We start from the raw sequence: 16,908 nt of genomic DNA on the forward strand, positions 1-16,908 counted from the left end.
CTTCCAGGCAACGGATGAAGACTCCCCTCCCAACAACCAGATCACCTACAGCATTGTCAATGCCTCCGCCTTCGGCAGCTACTTCGACATTAGCGTCTATGAAGGCTATGGTGGTACGTGCAGGAATGAGGCCCCGGCCTGGGGAGGAGGGTCGACAGGTGGGAACAGGGCTGCACTTCACACCTCTCTCAGGAGGGGGCCATTCTGCCTCCCAGACACCCTGGACCACTCGGGGAGCTGCCTCACAGCTCCTGTCATCTGGAGCAGCACGTGGCATGGGGTCACCTTTTCATAGGCTCAAGATCTGTGTCTCCGATCAGCCAGATCTTTGAATCTTAGTTTTGTGGCCAGCTGGGCTTCTTCAGTTACCACCATGAGTGGGGTCTCTATTAAGAAAAGGTGTCTGGGCAGATCTGAGGTGTGTGTGAGGTGTGGGGAGGCTTACTAGCCAAGCTTCCCCATCATTTGGGCCTGCTGTGGCTACTGCCCAGCCCTTCCTGGCAATGGCCTTTCCCTGCCCGGCCAGGCACAGTTCCATACTCTGGAACTTGCCCCACTTTGGGTCCTGATCCCAGGAGCCCAGGAACAAAATAGCAGCAATAACCTCCAGCTCCAAGATTCCAAGACACCACTTGTTTTTCTTCTGAGGCCCAAAGACAGAGGGCAATTTGCTAAAGTCACACAGCAAAACTGTCCAGGCAGGCCCTTGTGATCTGGTTCTTGGTGGCCTTTCAGCACCTGCCTCCCCACCAGAGTCCAACCTCTGAGGGCCACTTGCACCCTCTCCCCTGACAGGGGCCACTTCTGTGTCTTTGCAGAGTCTGCTCTTTCCTCTGGGAAAGCCCTTCCTCCCGATCCCTTTGCCCTGCTTCGCTTTTACCTCTGGCTAGCTTTAAGATCATTTGGATGTCCCCTCCTCTGCGAAGCTTCCCTAATGCAGGAAGATGAGCTCAGTGTCCCCAAGACAGAGCAGATGGGCACTGGGTGACTCTGAATGTAGCACTCACTCCTCCTCCTACCCCACAGTTGTGTCAGAGACACGTACCTGCAGAGGCTGCATCCTGGCTCAGGATGCTACAGCCTAAGGACCCCTGTAAGACCTGTGTCCCCCTTTTAAAAGCTGAGCAGTCCCACAACTCTGCCCACCCTCACACCTCACCACTTTCTCAGCAAGAAGAACCCTCCTTGGGTTTTATATTACTAAAGTGGTAATTGTGTTTCTGTTTCCCAAATAGAAAGTGGCAGTTTAATATTGTGGGTAATACCTTTGCAGACTATCCATGCCCCTACTCCCAAGCCAGTACGTCTTCCCTCCCAAAACTGAAAATCAATGGCTTAGCATGAAAGAAAAAGGTAAGAGTCCAGGCATGTGCAATGTGTCTCTGGGGAAGACACTGAACCTCTCTGAGCCTACTTTCCTCATCTGTAAAGTGGGGCTTACATTATCCCTGAAATAGTTGCCACCTGCTGAACTCAACAGTGGGCCTGGCACAGATCAAGTAGTCAGTAAACCTCAGTCAAGTCCATGAGGCTCTGGGAGTTCACAGGCAGGAGGGAAAAACCAGGCTGAGCCAGCCACACCCTCTCTGCCCAAAGGGTAGCCCCGGCCAGATGGGCATGTAAAGTCTGCTTACAGAGGGCCTGGGGCCCGTCCTGTCATTTCAGTGATCAGCGTGAGCCGCCCCCTGGATTATGAACAGATACCCAATGGACTGATTTATCTGACCATCATGGCCAAGGACGCCGGCAACCCCCCTCTGAACAGCACTGTCTCTGTCACCATTGAGGTGTTTGTAAGTACCCAGGGCTGTACTGGCCTTGCTATTCTGGGGAATGGGGTAGTGAGTGTGCCCCCAGACTGTTGGAGCCCTGCTAAAACCCTGTGTCCCCATGTCCTTGGCTGTCCCCACAGCTCAGAGCATTACTCAGACTGTCCCAAAGGCTGTCCCCTAGCAAACTGCCTCCCTGCTCGGCCAGGGAAGGCACAGGACCATGGGACCCAAGGATAGCCTGATGGTCCTGCTCTAATTTCATTTCAGAGCCTCAGGACTCCCTCTGGGGTGGAACAGGAGTTGGGGCTCATGCAGGGAGATAATGTCCTGTGTTCCTTCATTTATAGCCACATTCCGTGAAGTTCAAGGGAATTCCTAGAAGGTCATCTTCTCTCTTCTGTCTCTCTCTGGGCCCCTCTTTCTTCTTCACTTCCTTTTTCCATTCCTCTGAAGATCTAAAGGGGCCTGAAACCAAACCACAGCTTGTCTGACACGAATATCAAGCACACCTTAGTGCTTTCCGTGTCTGAAATTATCAGTCACTGAATCCATCTCCACGCTGGTTCATTGGCCCCACACAACTCCCCCAGCGATTCCAGGGATGCAGATCATGGTCTGACACCAGGCCAGTGGGCCTTCCCGCCACCCCCCGCCCCGGCCCAGACACCCACCCCAACCCCATAAAGCCTGCTGCCTGCGGAGGCTGTGAACACATGCTGATGGAAGAGTTAGTGCATTACCGGCTCCAGGAGGATTTGATCAGATTGTCAGGTTAGGAGATTCGCTGTGATTTGACAAAGGCTCAGCAGGCAGGTTGCCGGATGACCTTCCTATCCCAGCTGGCTTTGCCAACATCCCCTGGTGCTGCCTCACACCTGACCTTATCGAGCCTCATCCTCTCAACCCAAGATTGAGCCTCCAGAGCTAGCCCTAGGCAGGGGACCCCACTTGCTCACAGAATACGATGGGGTGGGCAGTGATGGAAAAGTCTAGGGTGATGGCTGGAGGAACCTTGCATCTGGGCATGTGGGAGCAGCATTTAGGGGGAGCAGGGGACAGAGAGGCTCTATAGAACCAGGTCCAGGAAATGGAAGGGCAGAGTCTAGGACCTTCATCTGACACTTCAGCCTCCAGGGGGTGGCCAGAAGGAGATCCTCAAAAACCCAAAAGCATGCCTGCCTTTAACCTGAGACCACCCACCTGAAACCCAAGACTAAGAGCGGAGAAGTTGGGTGCACTTGCTACCAACCCTGACCACATCCTGGTATTCTTACTTGCATGGCCCTGACCCTGATCACAACCCCCAGTGCCCCCTTAATCTTGGCCATACTTGACCAGTCCCTCCACCACCACCAACACTATCAATCAGAATCCTACTCTGCTCAAGCAAGCAGTGAATTCTTCCTGTGGGTGCTGTGCAGTAGAGACCGGGGAGGGATATGAAGGTGACTATGAATCCTGCTCCCCCACAAAGGGACACTGAATAGAGACAGGAGCATGGCTTGGGAGGCGTGAGGCTTTGACACTCAGCTCTGCCACCCTCTAGGCATGTGACCTGGGATTCTTTTCCTCTCTGAACCTCAGTTTCCTCACCTAAAGAGTGGGGATCCTCGTGGTACTGCCTCATGATACTGTCGTGAAGATTAAGTGTGATCATGTGGGTGGTACTTGACTCAAGTAACTGGGGCCATCTTACTGCTGGTGAGATGGACGTGTTCCAGTGGCAGCATCAATACACCAGGCTCTCTAATGCATAGTGAGTTCCAGGGAACTCAGCTGGGCAGAGAAGGACCTGCTCTAGACTTTTTGGAAACAGATGTGAAAGAGGGTGAGGGTAGGTGAGGTTTAGGGAAACAAGTTGAGGTGTTCCATGCTACCCAGGTATGGGCACATAGCTTTGACCAAATGGAAATTCAAACTTCTTGAGCTTTGTGCTATGCCAGCTGCTTTCACGTTACACAGGCTCTCTCGATTCCATTCTGCAGACGAGGCAGCTGAGGCTCAGGGAGGGAGCATAGCTGGTGCAAGGTCACCAGTGCCTTCCTCGCTTTCTGGCTGGTGAGTGGTATTTGAATTTACCTCCAGTCCTCGTTAGCCAAGATTTGAACTCTGACTAGTCTGACTCCTGGGCTCACGTTCTACCCACCACAGTGCTAGGCTTGGACATCCCAGTCTTCATGTGACTGAGACCAGTGTGCCTCAAAGTTCATGTGGATTCCCCAGGTGTCTTCTTAAAATGCAAATTCTCACTTAGCACATCTGGGGAAGGGCTGAGGCTCTGCATTTCTACATGCTCCCATGAGACACTGATCCTTCTGGCCAGGGAACCACTCTTTGAGTAGCGGGGCCTTCAGAAATCTGCCCTCGTGGGATCCTGAATCCCAGGGACTACCCCAAATCCCAACCTGCTTCCCAACCTGTGGTCGGCTAAGAAAGGACCTGGGAAGAGCCTCTCTCTCTCTTTGCCTCAACCCCTCACATGGAGCTGGATCAGGAAGTGAATGGCCCAGAGACAGAACTGATCTTTTATCTACTGTGAATAGAAGAGTGACCAGCAGCCTCCGCCTCCCTCCCTGAGACCAGGGAGTGGGGGGTCTCCATGTCCAGGGGCGAGTGAGGGCAGGAGTCCACCTGGCTGCTGTCCTCTCAGCAAGCCAGCACGTGCCCTGGCCTGGAGCCACCACAGTCCAACAGAAGGGGCGCTGTTTTCAGATTTCCCCACAACCGTCATGCAGGTCAGCAGGAACCCTGTACTTCCCTTCTGGGTCTGCCCTGGCCCATGGCAACAGGGCAGATCTGGTAACAAAGACAGGTACCACCTTGACTGTGAGTGAGCATCATCTCTTGAGCAGAGCTTTGGGACCATGCAGTCACTTGTGTCTAAGGACCACACTTGAAAAGGTCACCGCCTCTGGGTTGGTTTTTCATGTGGGTGATTTTTAAGTAGCTGTCACTTGGCTGAGCTGCCTCCTCCCTCTTCCAAAGGGATTTTCGCTCAACAGGAAAAAAAAAAAAAAAAAAGCCCCAGTAGAGATGAAGGAGTTGATGGCAGCATTTACTGCTCAGGTTGGGGGTGGGGAGAGGCAGATCAAGAAGACAGGGCTATGCAAGGAGGGGGCGGGCGTGGGGGCCAGGTGATTCCTTTTCATCCACTGCTTGTTGGTTTTTAATAAAGAAGTCAAACTCGGTTTGTAGATTTCCCATTAGGGGACAATAAGCTTTTGTAGAGGGAGCCGCTGAATTAGAACTAATAGCGAATGTAGCACCAGGATCCGGGGAAATATCAGTGCTAATAAGTTTCTGCCTCATGCTCTGTCACTGACATTCTCCGAGCCGTTCCGTGCAGCCAAGCAGAAGGCTTAAATATATACATATATGGGGCACTCGTGCCCACACCAGGGATGACCAGGCATGCTGCTGGGCATCAGACATCAGGTGGGGTCTCACGCTGCCATTTCTCTGCAGCTGGGGAGAGGGGCAGGTCAGTGGGAACCAGTGTGTGATCCAGAGCCAGGGGCCAGATTAAGGAACAAGAACACTACACTCTGGGCACTGCAATCCCAGCAGGATGGGAGCCTCTGACGTCCCAAGGGGTGGACAGCCAGATATCAGGCCATCTCCTTCCTTTCTAATTTATTTTTTAAATTTACCTTATCAAATAGTTTATTTCTAATGCTGTGTCCAGGCCACCTCCTTCTTCCTGTTTGCTCAGCCGGAAGTGAGTGACTCCAGCAGAGTGACTCACTACAGGAGCCTTTCCCCCAGAGGGCTCCCAGTCCAGGGGAGAAGTGGGCCCTTGGGAGTCTGCATCACTGAGAGCTGAAACCTACAGACTGCCCAGGGGGCTGCCACCCAGTCTACCCCCTGAGCTCCATGCTGGGCTCTTGGGGAAGCAGGGAAGGCACTGCGAGCCATGTGGGCCAGCGAGGCTTCCTCCAAGAAGAAACAGGGAGGAACTCTCACTGAGTGATTGCAGAAGTGGTTGGTGAGTACTGAGGACCAGAGTCTTGAAGGGTAGGAAAGTCCTCCTGGTTGAAGGAGCTGTTGGGAGCAGGAAGAGGCTTGGGCCCAGGCCCCGCCCTGCTGGCTCAACTCATTGACCTAGAACCTTCTTCTGGCCACTGGTGCAGCTGGGCCTGAGGAGGGATTGCTCCAGAACCGGAGCTGGGAGTTCTGGACCAGGTTTGCTCAAGCAGGTGGAGGTGCTGCTGTTCTTGCGTGTGTGCAGAAGGGTCTGGAATTCCAGCTCTGGGAGCCCCCTGCCTGCCATTGCACACTTCAGTATCTTCTGGGTTGAGATATTCCTTTCTCCCTTCATTTCTAAGAGGGTGAACATTGATAGGAGGGTTCCTAGAACCTTCTACTAGCATCTTGGTGGAGCTGGATGGGAAGGTCCAAGTGTGGGGTTGATGAGCCGAGGTTGAGAGAACTGGAGTGAACTTGGAGTTCAGCTGGGAGACCGACAGGAGAGCCAGGTGAACTGGGAGTTACGGGCAGTCCCAACTGGCGCCTCATTCTCCATCACTCCGGCCATCACCATCTGTTCTCCACTGCCACAAGTTTCTCCAAGGCCTGTCCTGCCACTGTGAACTGTAGCCCAGCTGGAGGGTCACCTGATTGCCTCGTGACACCCCACCTGGCTCCATGACGCACAAGTCAGCAGAGCTCCTTGGTGCCGGCCGTGTCCAGCCTCCCTGCAGTGACCAGTCCAGACTGCCTCCCTGGTTCCTGAAGCCTGTGCGTTTTCTTTCCAGGATGAGAATGACAACCCTCCCACCTTCAGCAAGCCTGCCTACTTCGTCTCTGTGGTGGAGAACATCATGGCAGGTATGGCCCGGGTCGGGGAGGCCAGCAAGCACAGCAGGCCAGGTCAGGGTGCAGGCCTGACCTTGTATACAAATGCCAGAGGCCCCTGCCCTCCCTGTGTTTCCCACAAGTGGAACCTCTGGAGATGTGTGGTTGTCCACTAGCCGGCAGTTTCTTCCAGAGCACCGACTGTGTGTGGACAGTCTGCTGGACGCTTGGTCCCTGCACCCCCTGTAGCTAGTTTTCCTTCAGGGAAGAGAATAATGACCGAGGATTAATTCAGCAGCCTCAGGTAAACAAGAGTGCTCAGAAAGTTCCAGGTTTACGGGGTGTGAGGCCAGTCCCAGGGCCCGTGATGGCTGAAGGGGTCGCCCTGGAGGATAGCATGTGTTCCTAGGTGAGGAGAGAACGGGAGGCTCCTCCCTGGGCCGCATCTCAAGTGCCAGGGCCCACCTTGCAGACCCAGAGCCACTGGCTCCACACTCAGGTTCCCAGGAACCTGAGCTGCCCTCAGAGCAGGCCAGAAGCTTTACCCTTACACCCCGAGTGGATGTTCCGTGGGGGAGACCCAGGTCAGGAATTGCTGCAGCAGCTGGAGGGGTCAGGGTCACCCGGAGGAGCCAGGGGACAGCTGGAATCTGACAGCCGGAGTAGGGACAGTCGTAGGAGTCAGGGACACCTAGAGTCAGAGATAGCAGGGGAGTCAGGGAGCAGCTGGAACCAGAGGTAACCTTCCCTAGCACTGCCGGGCCTTCTGAAGAGACCTCCTAAAGGTACCCACCTGGGGTCTGATGATTTGCTGGACAGGGCCCAAGCTGGGCCCAGCCCACCCGCCACATGCCAGTCTCAGGCACCCCCTGGAGAACACCACTGCTGACGCAGCCCCCTGCGCTCCCCTCTGTCCCCAGAGACTCTGACAAGGAGAGGCCTTCATCCTGCGCTTAATCCTCATCCACGTTGAGTGTGCTGGGATAAAGGCGTGTATCAGGGCAAAGGTGCCTGTGCTTCTTTCAGGACAGGACTAGGAGTCAGATCAGAGGCCCCACGGCTACCCAGAGAGACCCAGAAAGACCTGACTGTCCACAGCCCCCTGCCTGGCCCTCACATCCCCAGGGACTGTTGATTTACCAGCATGATAGATACCGTGGTCTGACACGAGTCAGACCTGTGTCTCACCTGTTTTATCCCGCGGGATCCTCACCAGCCACCCAACAAGACAGGTTTTATAGTTATACCCATTTTACAGAGGAAGAAGCTAAGGCTCAGACAAAGTAAGGCATTTGCCAGAGGTACCACCAGATTCCAGCCAGGGCATGGTGACTCTAGAAGACCACACACCGACCCTTCTCACCACCCTGCCAGAGCTGGAAGGAGGGAGCCGGAAGCCCTGGGGGGCATGGCTGTAGGAAAGACTGCCCTCAGAGTCTGGACAGGCCACTGGAAAGGCTGAACCCCTGACCCAGGGTTTCACAGAGATGAAGGTGAGGGCCTTAACTGGGCAGTAAAGAGAAAATAAAAACCCTTACAAATTCTCCTTGTGAGCAAGATAAAATAAGACCAAAAATGAATACAATAAATGTAGAGTAATTTAACATGGAGCTTCATTTCTTTTTGAGTCAAAGTCGAAGCTGACCATTCTGAGCTCATTTACTTCGGTGGCCAGTCAGGGAGGGATGGGGTGGGGCAGTGGTGTGCTCTGGGGCTGGACCAGGACTGAGCTGGGGCAGGAAGGGGGTGGGCCTGACCCCTCCCAGGCTCCACTCCCTCCCATGGAGCCTTGTTTCCACACCGCCCAGGAATCTGGGCCACAGGAGCAGGTGGTGGAGCCCACTGTCATCCCTGGATGGCCCCTGAGGCAGGCCTCCTGCCCTCTGAGGTCTCCTCCACTTCCTGTGCCCTGTCCTGCTCCCAGCGCCTGGGGCTGTGAGCCCAGGATGAGCAGACTCCACTCCTTTTGTCTCCCGGAAGGAGCCACCGTGTTGTTCCTGAATGCCACAGACCTGGACCGCTCCCGGGAGTACGGCCAGGAGTCCATCATCTACTCCTTGGAGGGCTCTTCCCAGTTCCGGATCAATGCCCGCTCAGGTGAGCCCTGGTCCTCTGCACCTTCAGCTGGTGCTCCATACCCAGCCCGGGGACCGTCCTCTGGGCCAGAGTCTCCTGAGCACACCAGCTTGGAGCACTTGGCTTTGTCCCTAAAATATCCGGGTGAGATTACTGATCTTAAAAAGTCACGATGTGAATTCATTCAGCAAAGGATGTCTTTCAGTGGTGAAGAGTCATGTTAGGTTTAAATATGTTCCATTTCACAATTATCTGGCTAAACCACTGCTTTTCAAGGACACCTTTCTTCAAGCCTAAGTGTCTCAGTGGCTGACCTCATTCTCAAATCCTGGCTCTTGTTTCTAACATGAAATGTGCCTCAGTTTCCCCACCTACAGAGGATACACATACTAGGGCTGTTGTGTGAATTCAGTGAGTCATCACAGAGAACTTGGAGTTGTCCCTGGCACACAGTGAGTACTGACTGAGTTAGGTTGTTAGCATTATTTTCTTAGGTCTTTCCACCCTGGGGCCCCCATCCTCAGCTCCCTGCTCAGCCTGTATAACTCTCCTTTCTTCTTCATTTCTCCATATGCCTCCCTCCAGCTTTCTGTCCTCCTTGAGGCTGGGAGGGAAGCAGGGCAGAAAAAAAGCAGCAAGACACCCCAGACTTCTAAGTCAGAAGCTGGAAAGGAATGAGAGGCCTCTGAACATTCATTCATACCTTCACTCAGCTGTCAGTGGGGGCCTGCTCTCCGCCAGGTGCTGTGCTGGGTGCTGGGGAAACAGGATGGAATAAGACATGGCCTCAGCCTCATGGGGTTCCAAGTCAGCTCACTGGATGTGCAAGGCTCCCCACTTCCAAGTTCTCCTTTGTGTATTAGGTAAGGGAACTTGTAGATGCTGAGCAGGCCAACCCTGAAACCTCAGTGGCTTAACACAATAGAACATCTAACATAAACACAGCGGTCCAGTGCTGTGTTTGGTGGACAGTCTTCCACATGGTGATTTGGGGACCCAGACTCCTTCCATGTTGTGGCTCCAGGGTCACTGCAGAAGGGAAAAGGGAATATGGGATATTGTGCAAGGAGATGTTTATGGGTCAGACCTGGAGGTAACAGACATCACTTGTGCCCACATCCCATTGGCCAGAACCAGGCAATGGCCCTGATAAATGCAAGGAAGGCTTGGGGAACATCATAGTCCCTGGCCTGGCAGCTCCTCTCCAGCAATCATTCTGGCCTGGGAAGGGAGCAGGAATCTTTGATGGACACTGGCCATCCTTGCCATGGGCGCTCAGCGGCCCAGCAGGGCATCTAGTCTTCCCGTTATCTGTGCCTCCGTGCTCCAGGTCTGCCTTCAGTCTCTTTCACCCCACTTTCCTGGAAGCTCGGGGAGCAGATGGCTGGTGCTGATGTGTACAAAGACTTAACATATCCAGGGCCACCCTGCACCTCCTGTTCCACCTCTGACAAAGCCAGTGCCTGCCTCTGTCCTCTCAGGAGCCTCCACCCTCAGGAAGTCTGGGGAGCTCAGAGTAATATCATTAAGGAATATTAACCAGGCACTCAGCACTGTTCTAAGTGCTCTGACCAACATCACCAGCACTCTGAGGCAGGTTTTAGCTTCACGTCATCCCCGTTTTCCTTACAAGGAAATCGAGTTAAAGGAGAGGTTAAATCACTGGACTCAGGATTCGCAGAGCCTGAACTTCTGACTCCAGAGCCCAAACTCTCAGCACTCTGTTCTCTAAAGCTGTGTAGAGCCGTGTGCCACCCCCAGATACAGTGGTGGGCACACTGACCTTTCAGCACCTACCCTGCCTCCCCAGTCAGGGACTCCATCTCTACCCTGGGGTCTTTAATAATGACTTGGACATTTTCTTACTGCCTTAACAAGACTCCTTCAGCTCCAAAGGCGTAAGCATTTTCCTCTGAGCGCCTTGGTCAAATTAGCCAGGCCCACTCCACAAAGGTGGCCTTAATTGGATCTAATTTCCCAGACAGGAGGAGCCATCTATCATGCCGACAAGTTCATGTTTAAAACTTTTTAGAGATTAATTTCTTCCTCGCCCTGCCAATTAATTGACAAGAACCCCAGCATGGAGTGTGGCTTGGCAGGCAAATGATTGCCAGGCTTTTGCTCCTGGCCTCAGCACCTTCAGTGCCCTGGCCCCCAACCCCAGCTTCCTTATCATGGCAGGAAGGGGAAATATGAGAGTGGAAGGGTCCTAGGGACCACTGGCCCAGCTCCGTTATATTGTGGTAGAATAAACCAAGCACAGAGAAGTTAAGTAACCCACCCCAGGTCACACAGCTCAACCAATGGGGATAGCACACAGTCCTTGCCCTTGGAGGACCCTCACAGTCCCTTGAAAGAAATGAGCATTTTCTGAATGTTAGAAACTTCACCTATAGTTATTTAATCCTTACAAAGCTCTGATTTGGAAGCATACTAATCTCTTTTAGATGAAAAAACTGAGGCTCAAAGAAATTAATTAGCTTTCCCAGGCTAAGCTCCTGGAAAGAGCAGTCATCAGAAGTGACACCTGGACTTCACTGTCCCCAGAGCACTAGCTCTTTCCAGTGGCCCTCGTGAGATGGTACATGGCCTGGTCGCCAGACCGTACTGAAGCTGGCCTGTGCTGCCTCATGCCTGCTCATGAGAACCAGTTATGTACATCTCTTCCCAACTCCAAGTTCAGTGCTACCAAGTGGATAGCTTCAAATGGGCCCTGGTGGGAATATTTATAACCAGGGAAATCAGCAAATGCCCTTTTTTTCCTTTGGGGATCCATTTGTCAAACATTTACTGTAACATCACTACCAAGTGACTTCCATATTTTAGTTATACCAAAACACAAAGAAAAGCCAAAAACAGACAAAGATAATGTGGTGGTGGTTTAATCACTCAGTCGTGTCCGACTCTTTCATGACCCCATGAACTGTAGCCCATCAGGCTCCTCTGTCCATGGGATTTCCCAGGCAAGAATACTGGAGTGGGTTGCCATTTCCTTCTCCAGGGGATCTTTCTGACCCGACAAAGATTATGGTCTATTTTAAATGTTTATATTTAATAGAATAACTTATTTATACACTAAAAAATTCAAAGCATTGTTACCTACAAGGTAATTAAGGAAACTATTTTATAGCTATTAATATTAAATCTCAACCTATTATAGGTTGAGCTGTCTAGAATGAGCCACGAGTTGGAATAGGCATGAAGCACTCAGCGTGTTTCAGTCCTGTTGTTGTATTTCTATAACCAAATGAATAAACAGTGCCAGGTGCCTCTCTAATTTAGAACTAAATTAATCCCATATCAAGCCTATGAGATGTGCCCTATTATTGTTCCTTTTTAAACAGATGGAGAAACTGAGGCACAGGGGATTTAGGTAACTAGTTCCAGGTGATCAAGCCAGTGAGGTAATGTCCGCAGCCTAAGTGAGAGGTCCTTTGTGACTGAGCTTGAGGCCAAATGACTCTCCTGCCCTGTTTCCAGCCCCTAATCCCATCATCTGTCTCGATTTCCCACATCTGAACATGCCTCCTCGTCCTAGGGTTACATTGCCCAGCTCTGGGATTCAGGTTCCCAAGTCATGGCTGCTGTGCCCTGTGAGCACCATCTCACCACCCCCGATTCACACAGGTCACTTGATCTTGCAAGCATCTCTCTCACACTGTGCTCTCTCCCTCCTTCCCCATTCCCTCCCTGGCCCACCCAAACCATCTCTCACACACCTTCTCTTATTGCAGGTGAAATCACCACCACCTCCCTGCTCGACCGTGAGACCAAGTCTGAGTACATCCTCATCGTCCGGGCAGTGGACGGGGGCGTGGGCCACAACCAGAAAACTGGCATCGCCACTGTGAGCATTCAACCAGCCCCTGCCCCTAGCTCCCCACTTGCCAGCCAGGCTGCCGCCTCCAGCTCATCTTCAGCTTGTATCACTTAGGCCCCTGGACACTTGTGTCCCGAGGCAGTGTGAGGCCTTGTGGGCGTGGAGGGAGGGTGGCAAGTACCATTTCGTTGTCAGCCGAGGTCAGCCCTGGGGCCTTTGCAGCTAGGGGAAGAAAGACATTCCCACCTGGGTCATGGGGGTGCTCGGGAAGAGTAAATACTCCCTCCTACCCCCGAAGATCAGCTGGGCAGAAGGCATGAGCCCCATAACTCCCTCCCTGCCCTGGCACCAGCCAAGAAACAGGAGGAAGGACTGCCAGGAAGAGCAGCTCAGAGCTGGAGGCAGGGCCCTGAGGGTTCCTGGGGGCCTGTCACCACGCACCCCTCCCTTGCCGTGCTGAGAAATGATGCCCAGGTTTCCCTCCCATGAGCAGGTAGGACCCGAAGCCCAGCGCCCCACCCAAGGCCTTCCTGCCTCAGAGAGAAGAAGCTAGAGGAGAGCCACTAGAGGGTCCTAACTGAGCTCTTTGCTGCAATTGCTGCGGAGGAGGGTGGGGTGAGACGTTCACGCCGTGGGGCAGGAAGCAGGAAGAGCAGCTGACAGGCCACTCCGGCCACTCCCCTCCTTATCCTCGTGTGCTCTCTTGCGATCCGTCTGGAGCCCCCTCTCCTCAGCCCTCACCCGATCCCCAGCAGCTGCCCCCATTCTTACCCAGCCAGAGGGGCTGGGGGGACTGTCTCCTGGCCAGCCACTTAGCAGAAAAATCCCCAGTGCTCTATTCAGTCATGAGAGGCCCTGCTAATAGGACTCAGGATTCTATAAATAATTTACCTGGGTGGCAGGTGAGCGGAGAAATTGCTTGGCTTGTAGCTGAGACTAAAAGGGTAAGCTCTGTGGATCCTATCAGATGTCCCACCGCAAACCTTCCACACCCTGTCAGTCACCCTCAGCCAAGACTCGGGGTGGACAGAATGCGTCCCAGGTCGCAGGGACCATTTCAGGGGTCATTTCTTTCATTCCTCTGTCTCCTAATGGAACAGCACCTAAGCTCCCCGAAAGGTCTAGGCCCCCTCCTGTCCTTGAAAGCCCAGGATCTCTCCTGAGGCCCCCAAAGTGGGTGGAGCTGGTGGAATTAGTGCCAAGGTGCCCATGGGCATCTGAGTGAGTCCCCAGCGTGGCACTGTCCTTGCACAGCTCAGCTAGGAGCATCCCACAGTGCCCCTTGTGGCTTCACAGGTGAACATCACCCTCCTGGACATCAATGACAACCACCCCACCTGGAAGGACGCTCCCTACTACATCAACCTGGTGGAGATGACCCCTCCAGACTCTGATGTGACCACGGTAAGTGGTGGGGGGGCGGAGCAAAGCTTCCAAGTGGCTGTTCAAGGAGTGTCTGCCTCTCCCACATGAGCCCTATGGGCCAGCCAGTGTGGAGCTGTTTCCGAGTCAGCTCTTGGAGCAGAGTTCCGGACGTTCTCTTGCATGGTGAAAGATAGCCAGAGTTGGGGGGAAACCCTCACACTTGGAGACAGCAGGCTCCAGACTTTGTCAAAAGGAGCACTGGCAGCCCAAGGACAGTGCCCGAGGGGCTAGGGCTGGTTCAGCTCGGGGTCACCCTTACCCTGGGACCCCAGGACTCTGGCACCCCCTCTGGAGAGCCCCCCCACAACCTCCCTTGACAAGGCACAGGTACCCCCCCCCTTCAAATCACACAAGCTTCAGCCCTGCCCCCATCTCCTTCCTTCTTCCTCGGGACTTCTATCACTGCAGCCATCAGTCTGGATCAGCAAGCCCAGGACTACCCTAGCAGGAGGCTCAGAGCTCACCCAGGGACTTTCTGGCATAAGATGTTGCAGGTTTGCACGGACTCCTAGGCGTGCTGCGTGTGGGGATATGGCTCAGGATAGGGAGTGAGAGATGCAACCAAAAAACCTCAGGGCATCCAGAAAGGAGAGCAGCGTCCTGGGGAAGCTGAGCAAAGCCGGGGTCAAGCATCCCACTCTCTCTGTGCTGGGATTCATATTTATGGGGCTTTCTTTCCCCCTCATGCTTGCACCCCATTTGGCCTCATCCAGAGAGCCTTCTGCCCCCGTGTGCAGCCCCATAGACACCAGCCAGCCCTGTGAGCCTGACAGAGCTCACGCTCAGATGCTCAGTCATGTCGGGCCCTTTGTAACCATGCGGACTGTAGCCCACCAAGTTCATCTGTCCATGACATTCTCCAGGAACGAATACTGGAATGGGTTGCCATTTCCTTCTCCAGGGGATCTTCCCCACCCAGGGATTGAACTTGGATCTCCTGCATTGCAGGCAGATTCTTTATCAACTGAGCCACCAGGAAAGTCCCCGTTTATTGAATGTCTAGGACATGCCAGGTGCTGTGCTAGGCACGTCTCACGGATTCTTTCATCCTCATGGGGATGCCACATCATGGCAGATGGATTCCCTGCTTCCACTGTACAATGGAGGGAATGGAGACTTAGAGTTTGAGGAACTTGCCCAAGATCACAGAGCTAATGAGATAGTGAAAATCATGTCCGTACTCAAACCCGGATCTGACTGACTTTAAAACTACCTGACCTCTATCCCTCTGCTGGCTCAGGGGCGCTCTGACAGGTGGCCCAGGTCCTGAAAAACTGGAGAACTCGGGTGGGATGGGAGAAGGGATAGTAAACTTTCCTATCCAGTTCTTCAGGAAGGCTGCCCCACCCTGAGGGCAGGCAACCTCAGACTGGTGATGCCTAACCTCTCCACCCCTACCCTCATCAACCACAAGCAGTAGTGACAAGGTCTGCCAGGTCTCAATGGAGGAAGATGTCAACCTGGAGGGAAGGACAGAAAGAGAGGGGTTGGCCTTCATGCCTGTTCTGTCTTCCTTTCTACATGTTAATGATACAAATGACTCTCAACTCTGGGCAGGATCCCCTCCCAGGGACTCCAGTAGGGTGCAGGATCTGGAATCTGTTTTCTCAAAGTCCCAGGTTGAGGAATCCTTTCAGCTCAGAGCCAGACTTGGCAACCACTCCCAGTTCCAGTGGGCACTCTCTGCTGCCACCTCATGGGCACTAGGACTCTAGACCAGGATAACCCCAGCCAGAGACTCCAAAAAGCTGGGACAGAATGCCCACCTCTGAACACCTATCTGGTCTACTCTTACCTGTGCTTTACCTGTCTGGGAAATTCCTCCCAGAGGAAACTGAGGGGAGAAAGTGGCTGCATGGGACAGCATTCAGGGGTGCGATTATTAGAGAGTCTACCTGCTGGTCAAAGAGTAGGTCTGCTGGGCTGGGAGTGCACTTTCTTGGCTTTAGGCATGTCCCAGATCAGATCCCAGCCTTTCCTCACATCCTCTGTGCAGTGAGCAGGTGTGGACAGTGGGCCAGGGGCCTGCTGCCCAGTGTTGTCTCAGTCTCCAGGAAACCCCACAAGCCTTCAGTGAGCACCTACTGTATGCCAGGCTTGGCAGGCTCGGGAGTTCAGGATGCAGCAGGTCCTCTCTGCCTTCAGGGAGCCGTGTGTCACTCTTGGGCTAAAACACCCCTGGTTCCCATCTCACCCTGTGTAAAAGCCAGGGTCCTTACTGGACCCACCTGGCCCACAAGATCTGCCCCATTTTAACTCTGGGGAGAAGGACACGTAAGTCCACCCCTCAGTACTTAGTAGACATGGCTGTCCACAGCCACGGGTGTGGGGCATCTCAGCTTTTCAGTGACTCATGGGAGTGTTTGAGACCCGAAGGAAAAAAAAAAAAAAGTTACTGACTCAGAATTTCAAAAAGAATAGAGACAGAATCAAAGCTTGTTATATTAAACATCTGCCACATATGTTGTGACAACTTTAGAAATTACAACATTTAGGGTGTATAAAAATTTTATTGTGTTTAAGGACAAGTTGTGGGCTTGATTTTCTAGAATTCTGGGGAATTTTTTTTTAATGTAATGATTTGTCAGGATGCCAGAAATCAAGAAGCCCATACATTAACTGAGCTTGTTATAGCAAAATAATTTCAAAAGGAATAGTCATAAAAATTCTTTCAGATTTTATAGCTGTGAAATATATGTATGTGTGTAGAGGTGGGTATATTGTAATACCTTATAGGGGGCCCCCTGGGAACTTCTAAGGTCTCATAATGGCCCTGAGTGAGGCAGGATCTGTGGCTGGGGTTCGAGAAAAGTGGTCTTTAAGGAGGGAACAGCTCACCCAGAGGTGACATCAGGAGGAGGTGATATTTCAATGGAAAAGAAACTAGCCCACCTTCTGACTCATCTCCCACCCGCCTTCGCAGACCCACCACACACCCCCAGCACACACAGGACTTTCAGCTTCCTGAACCTGCTGAATTCCTTCCCGCCTTGGAGCCTCTGCACAAGCTCTTCCAGCCCC

At 53.1% G+C, this 16,908-nt stretch overlaps 1 protein-coding gene across 1 annotated transcript in view; it reads left to right on the top strand.

Annotated features, from left to right (window-relative positions):
- The window catches only part of CDH23 (cadherin related 23), a 428,604-nt gene that overhangs the window by 295,245 nt on the left and 116,451 nt on the right, over positions 1 to 16,908 (top strand). Inside the window, 6 exon segments of the mRNA XM_070470793.1 lie at positions 8 to 113; positions 1,666 to 1,793; positions 6,527 to 6,599; positions 8,547 to 8,663; positions 12,377 to 12,489; positions 13,759 to 13,866. Of these exon segments, the coding sequence (XP_070326894.1) occupies positions 8 to 113; positions 1,666 to 1,793; positions 6,527 to 6,599; positions 8,547 to 8,663; positions 12,377 to 12,489; positions 13,759 to 13,866 (645 nt within the window).

The sequence above is a fragment of the Odocoileus virginianus genome, chromosome 7 (assembly GCF_023699985.2).
Source record: "Odocoileus virginianus isolate 20LAN1187 ecotype Illinois chromosome 7, Ovbor_1.2, whole genome shotgun sequence".
NCBI classification, from domain to species: domain Eukaryota; kingdom Metazoa; phylum Chordata; class Mammalia; order Artiodactyla; family Cervidae; genus Odocoileus; species Odocoileus virginianus.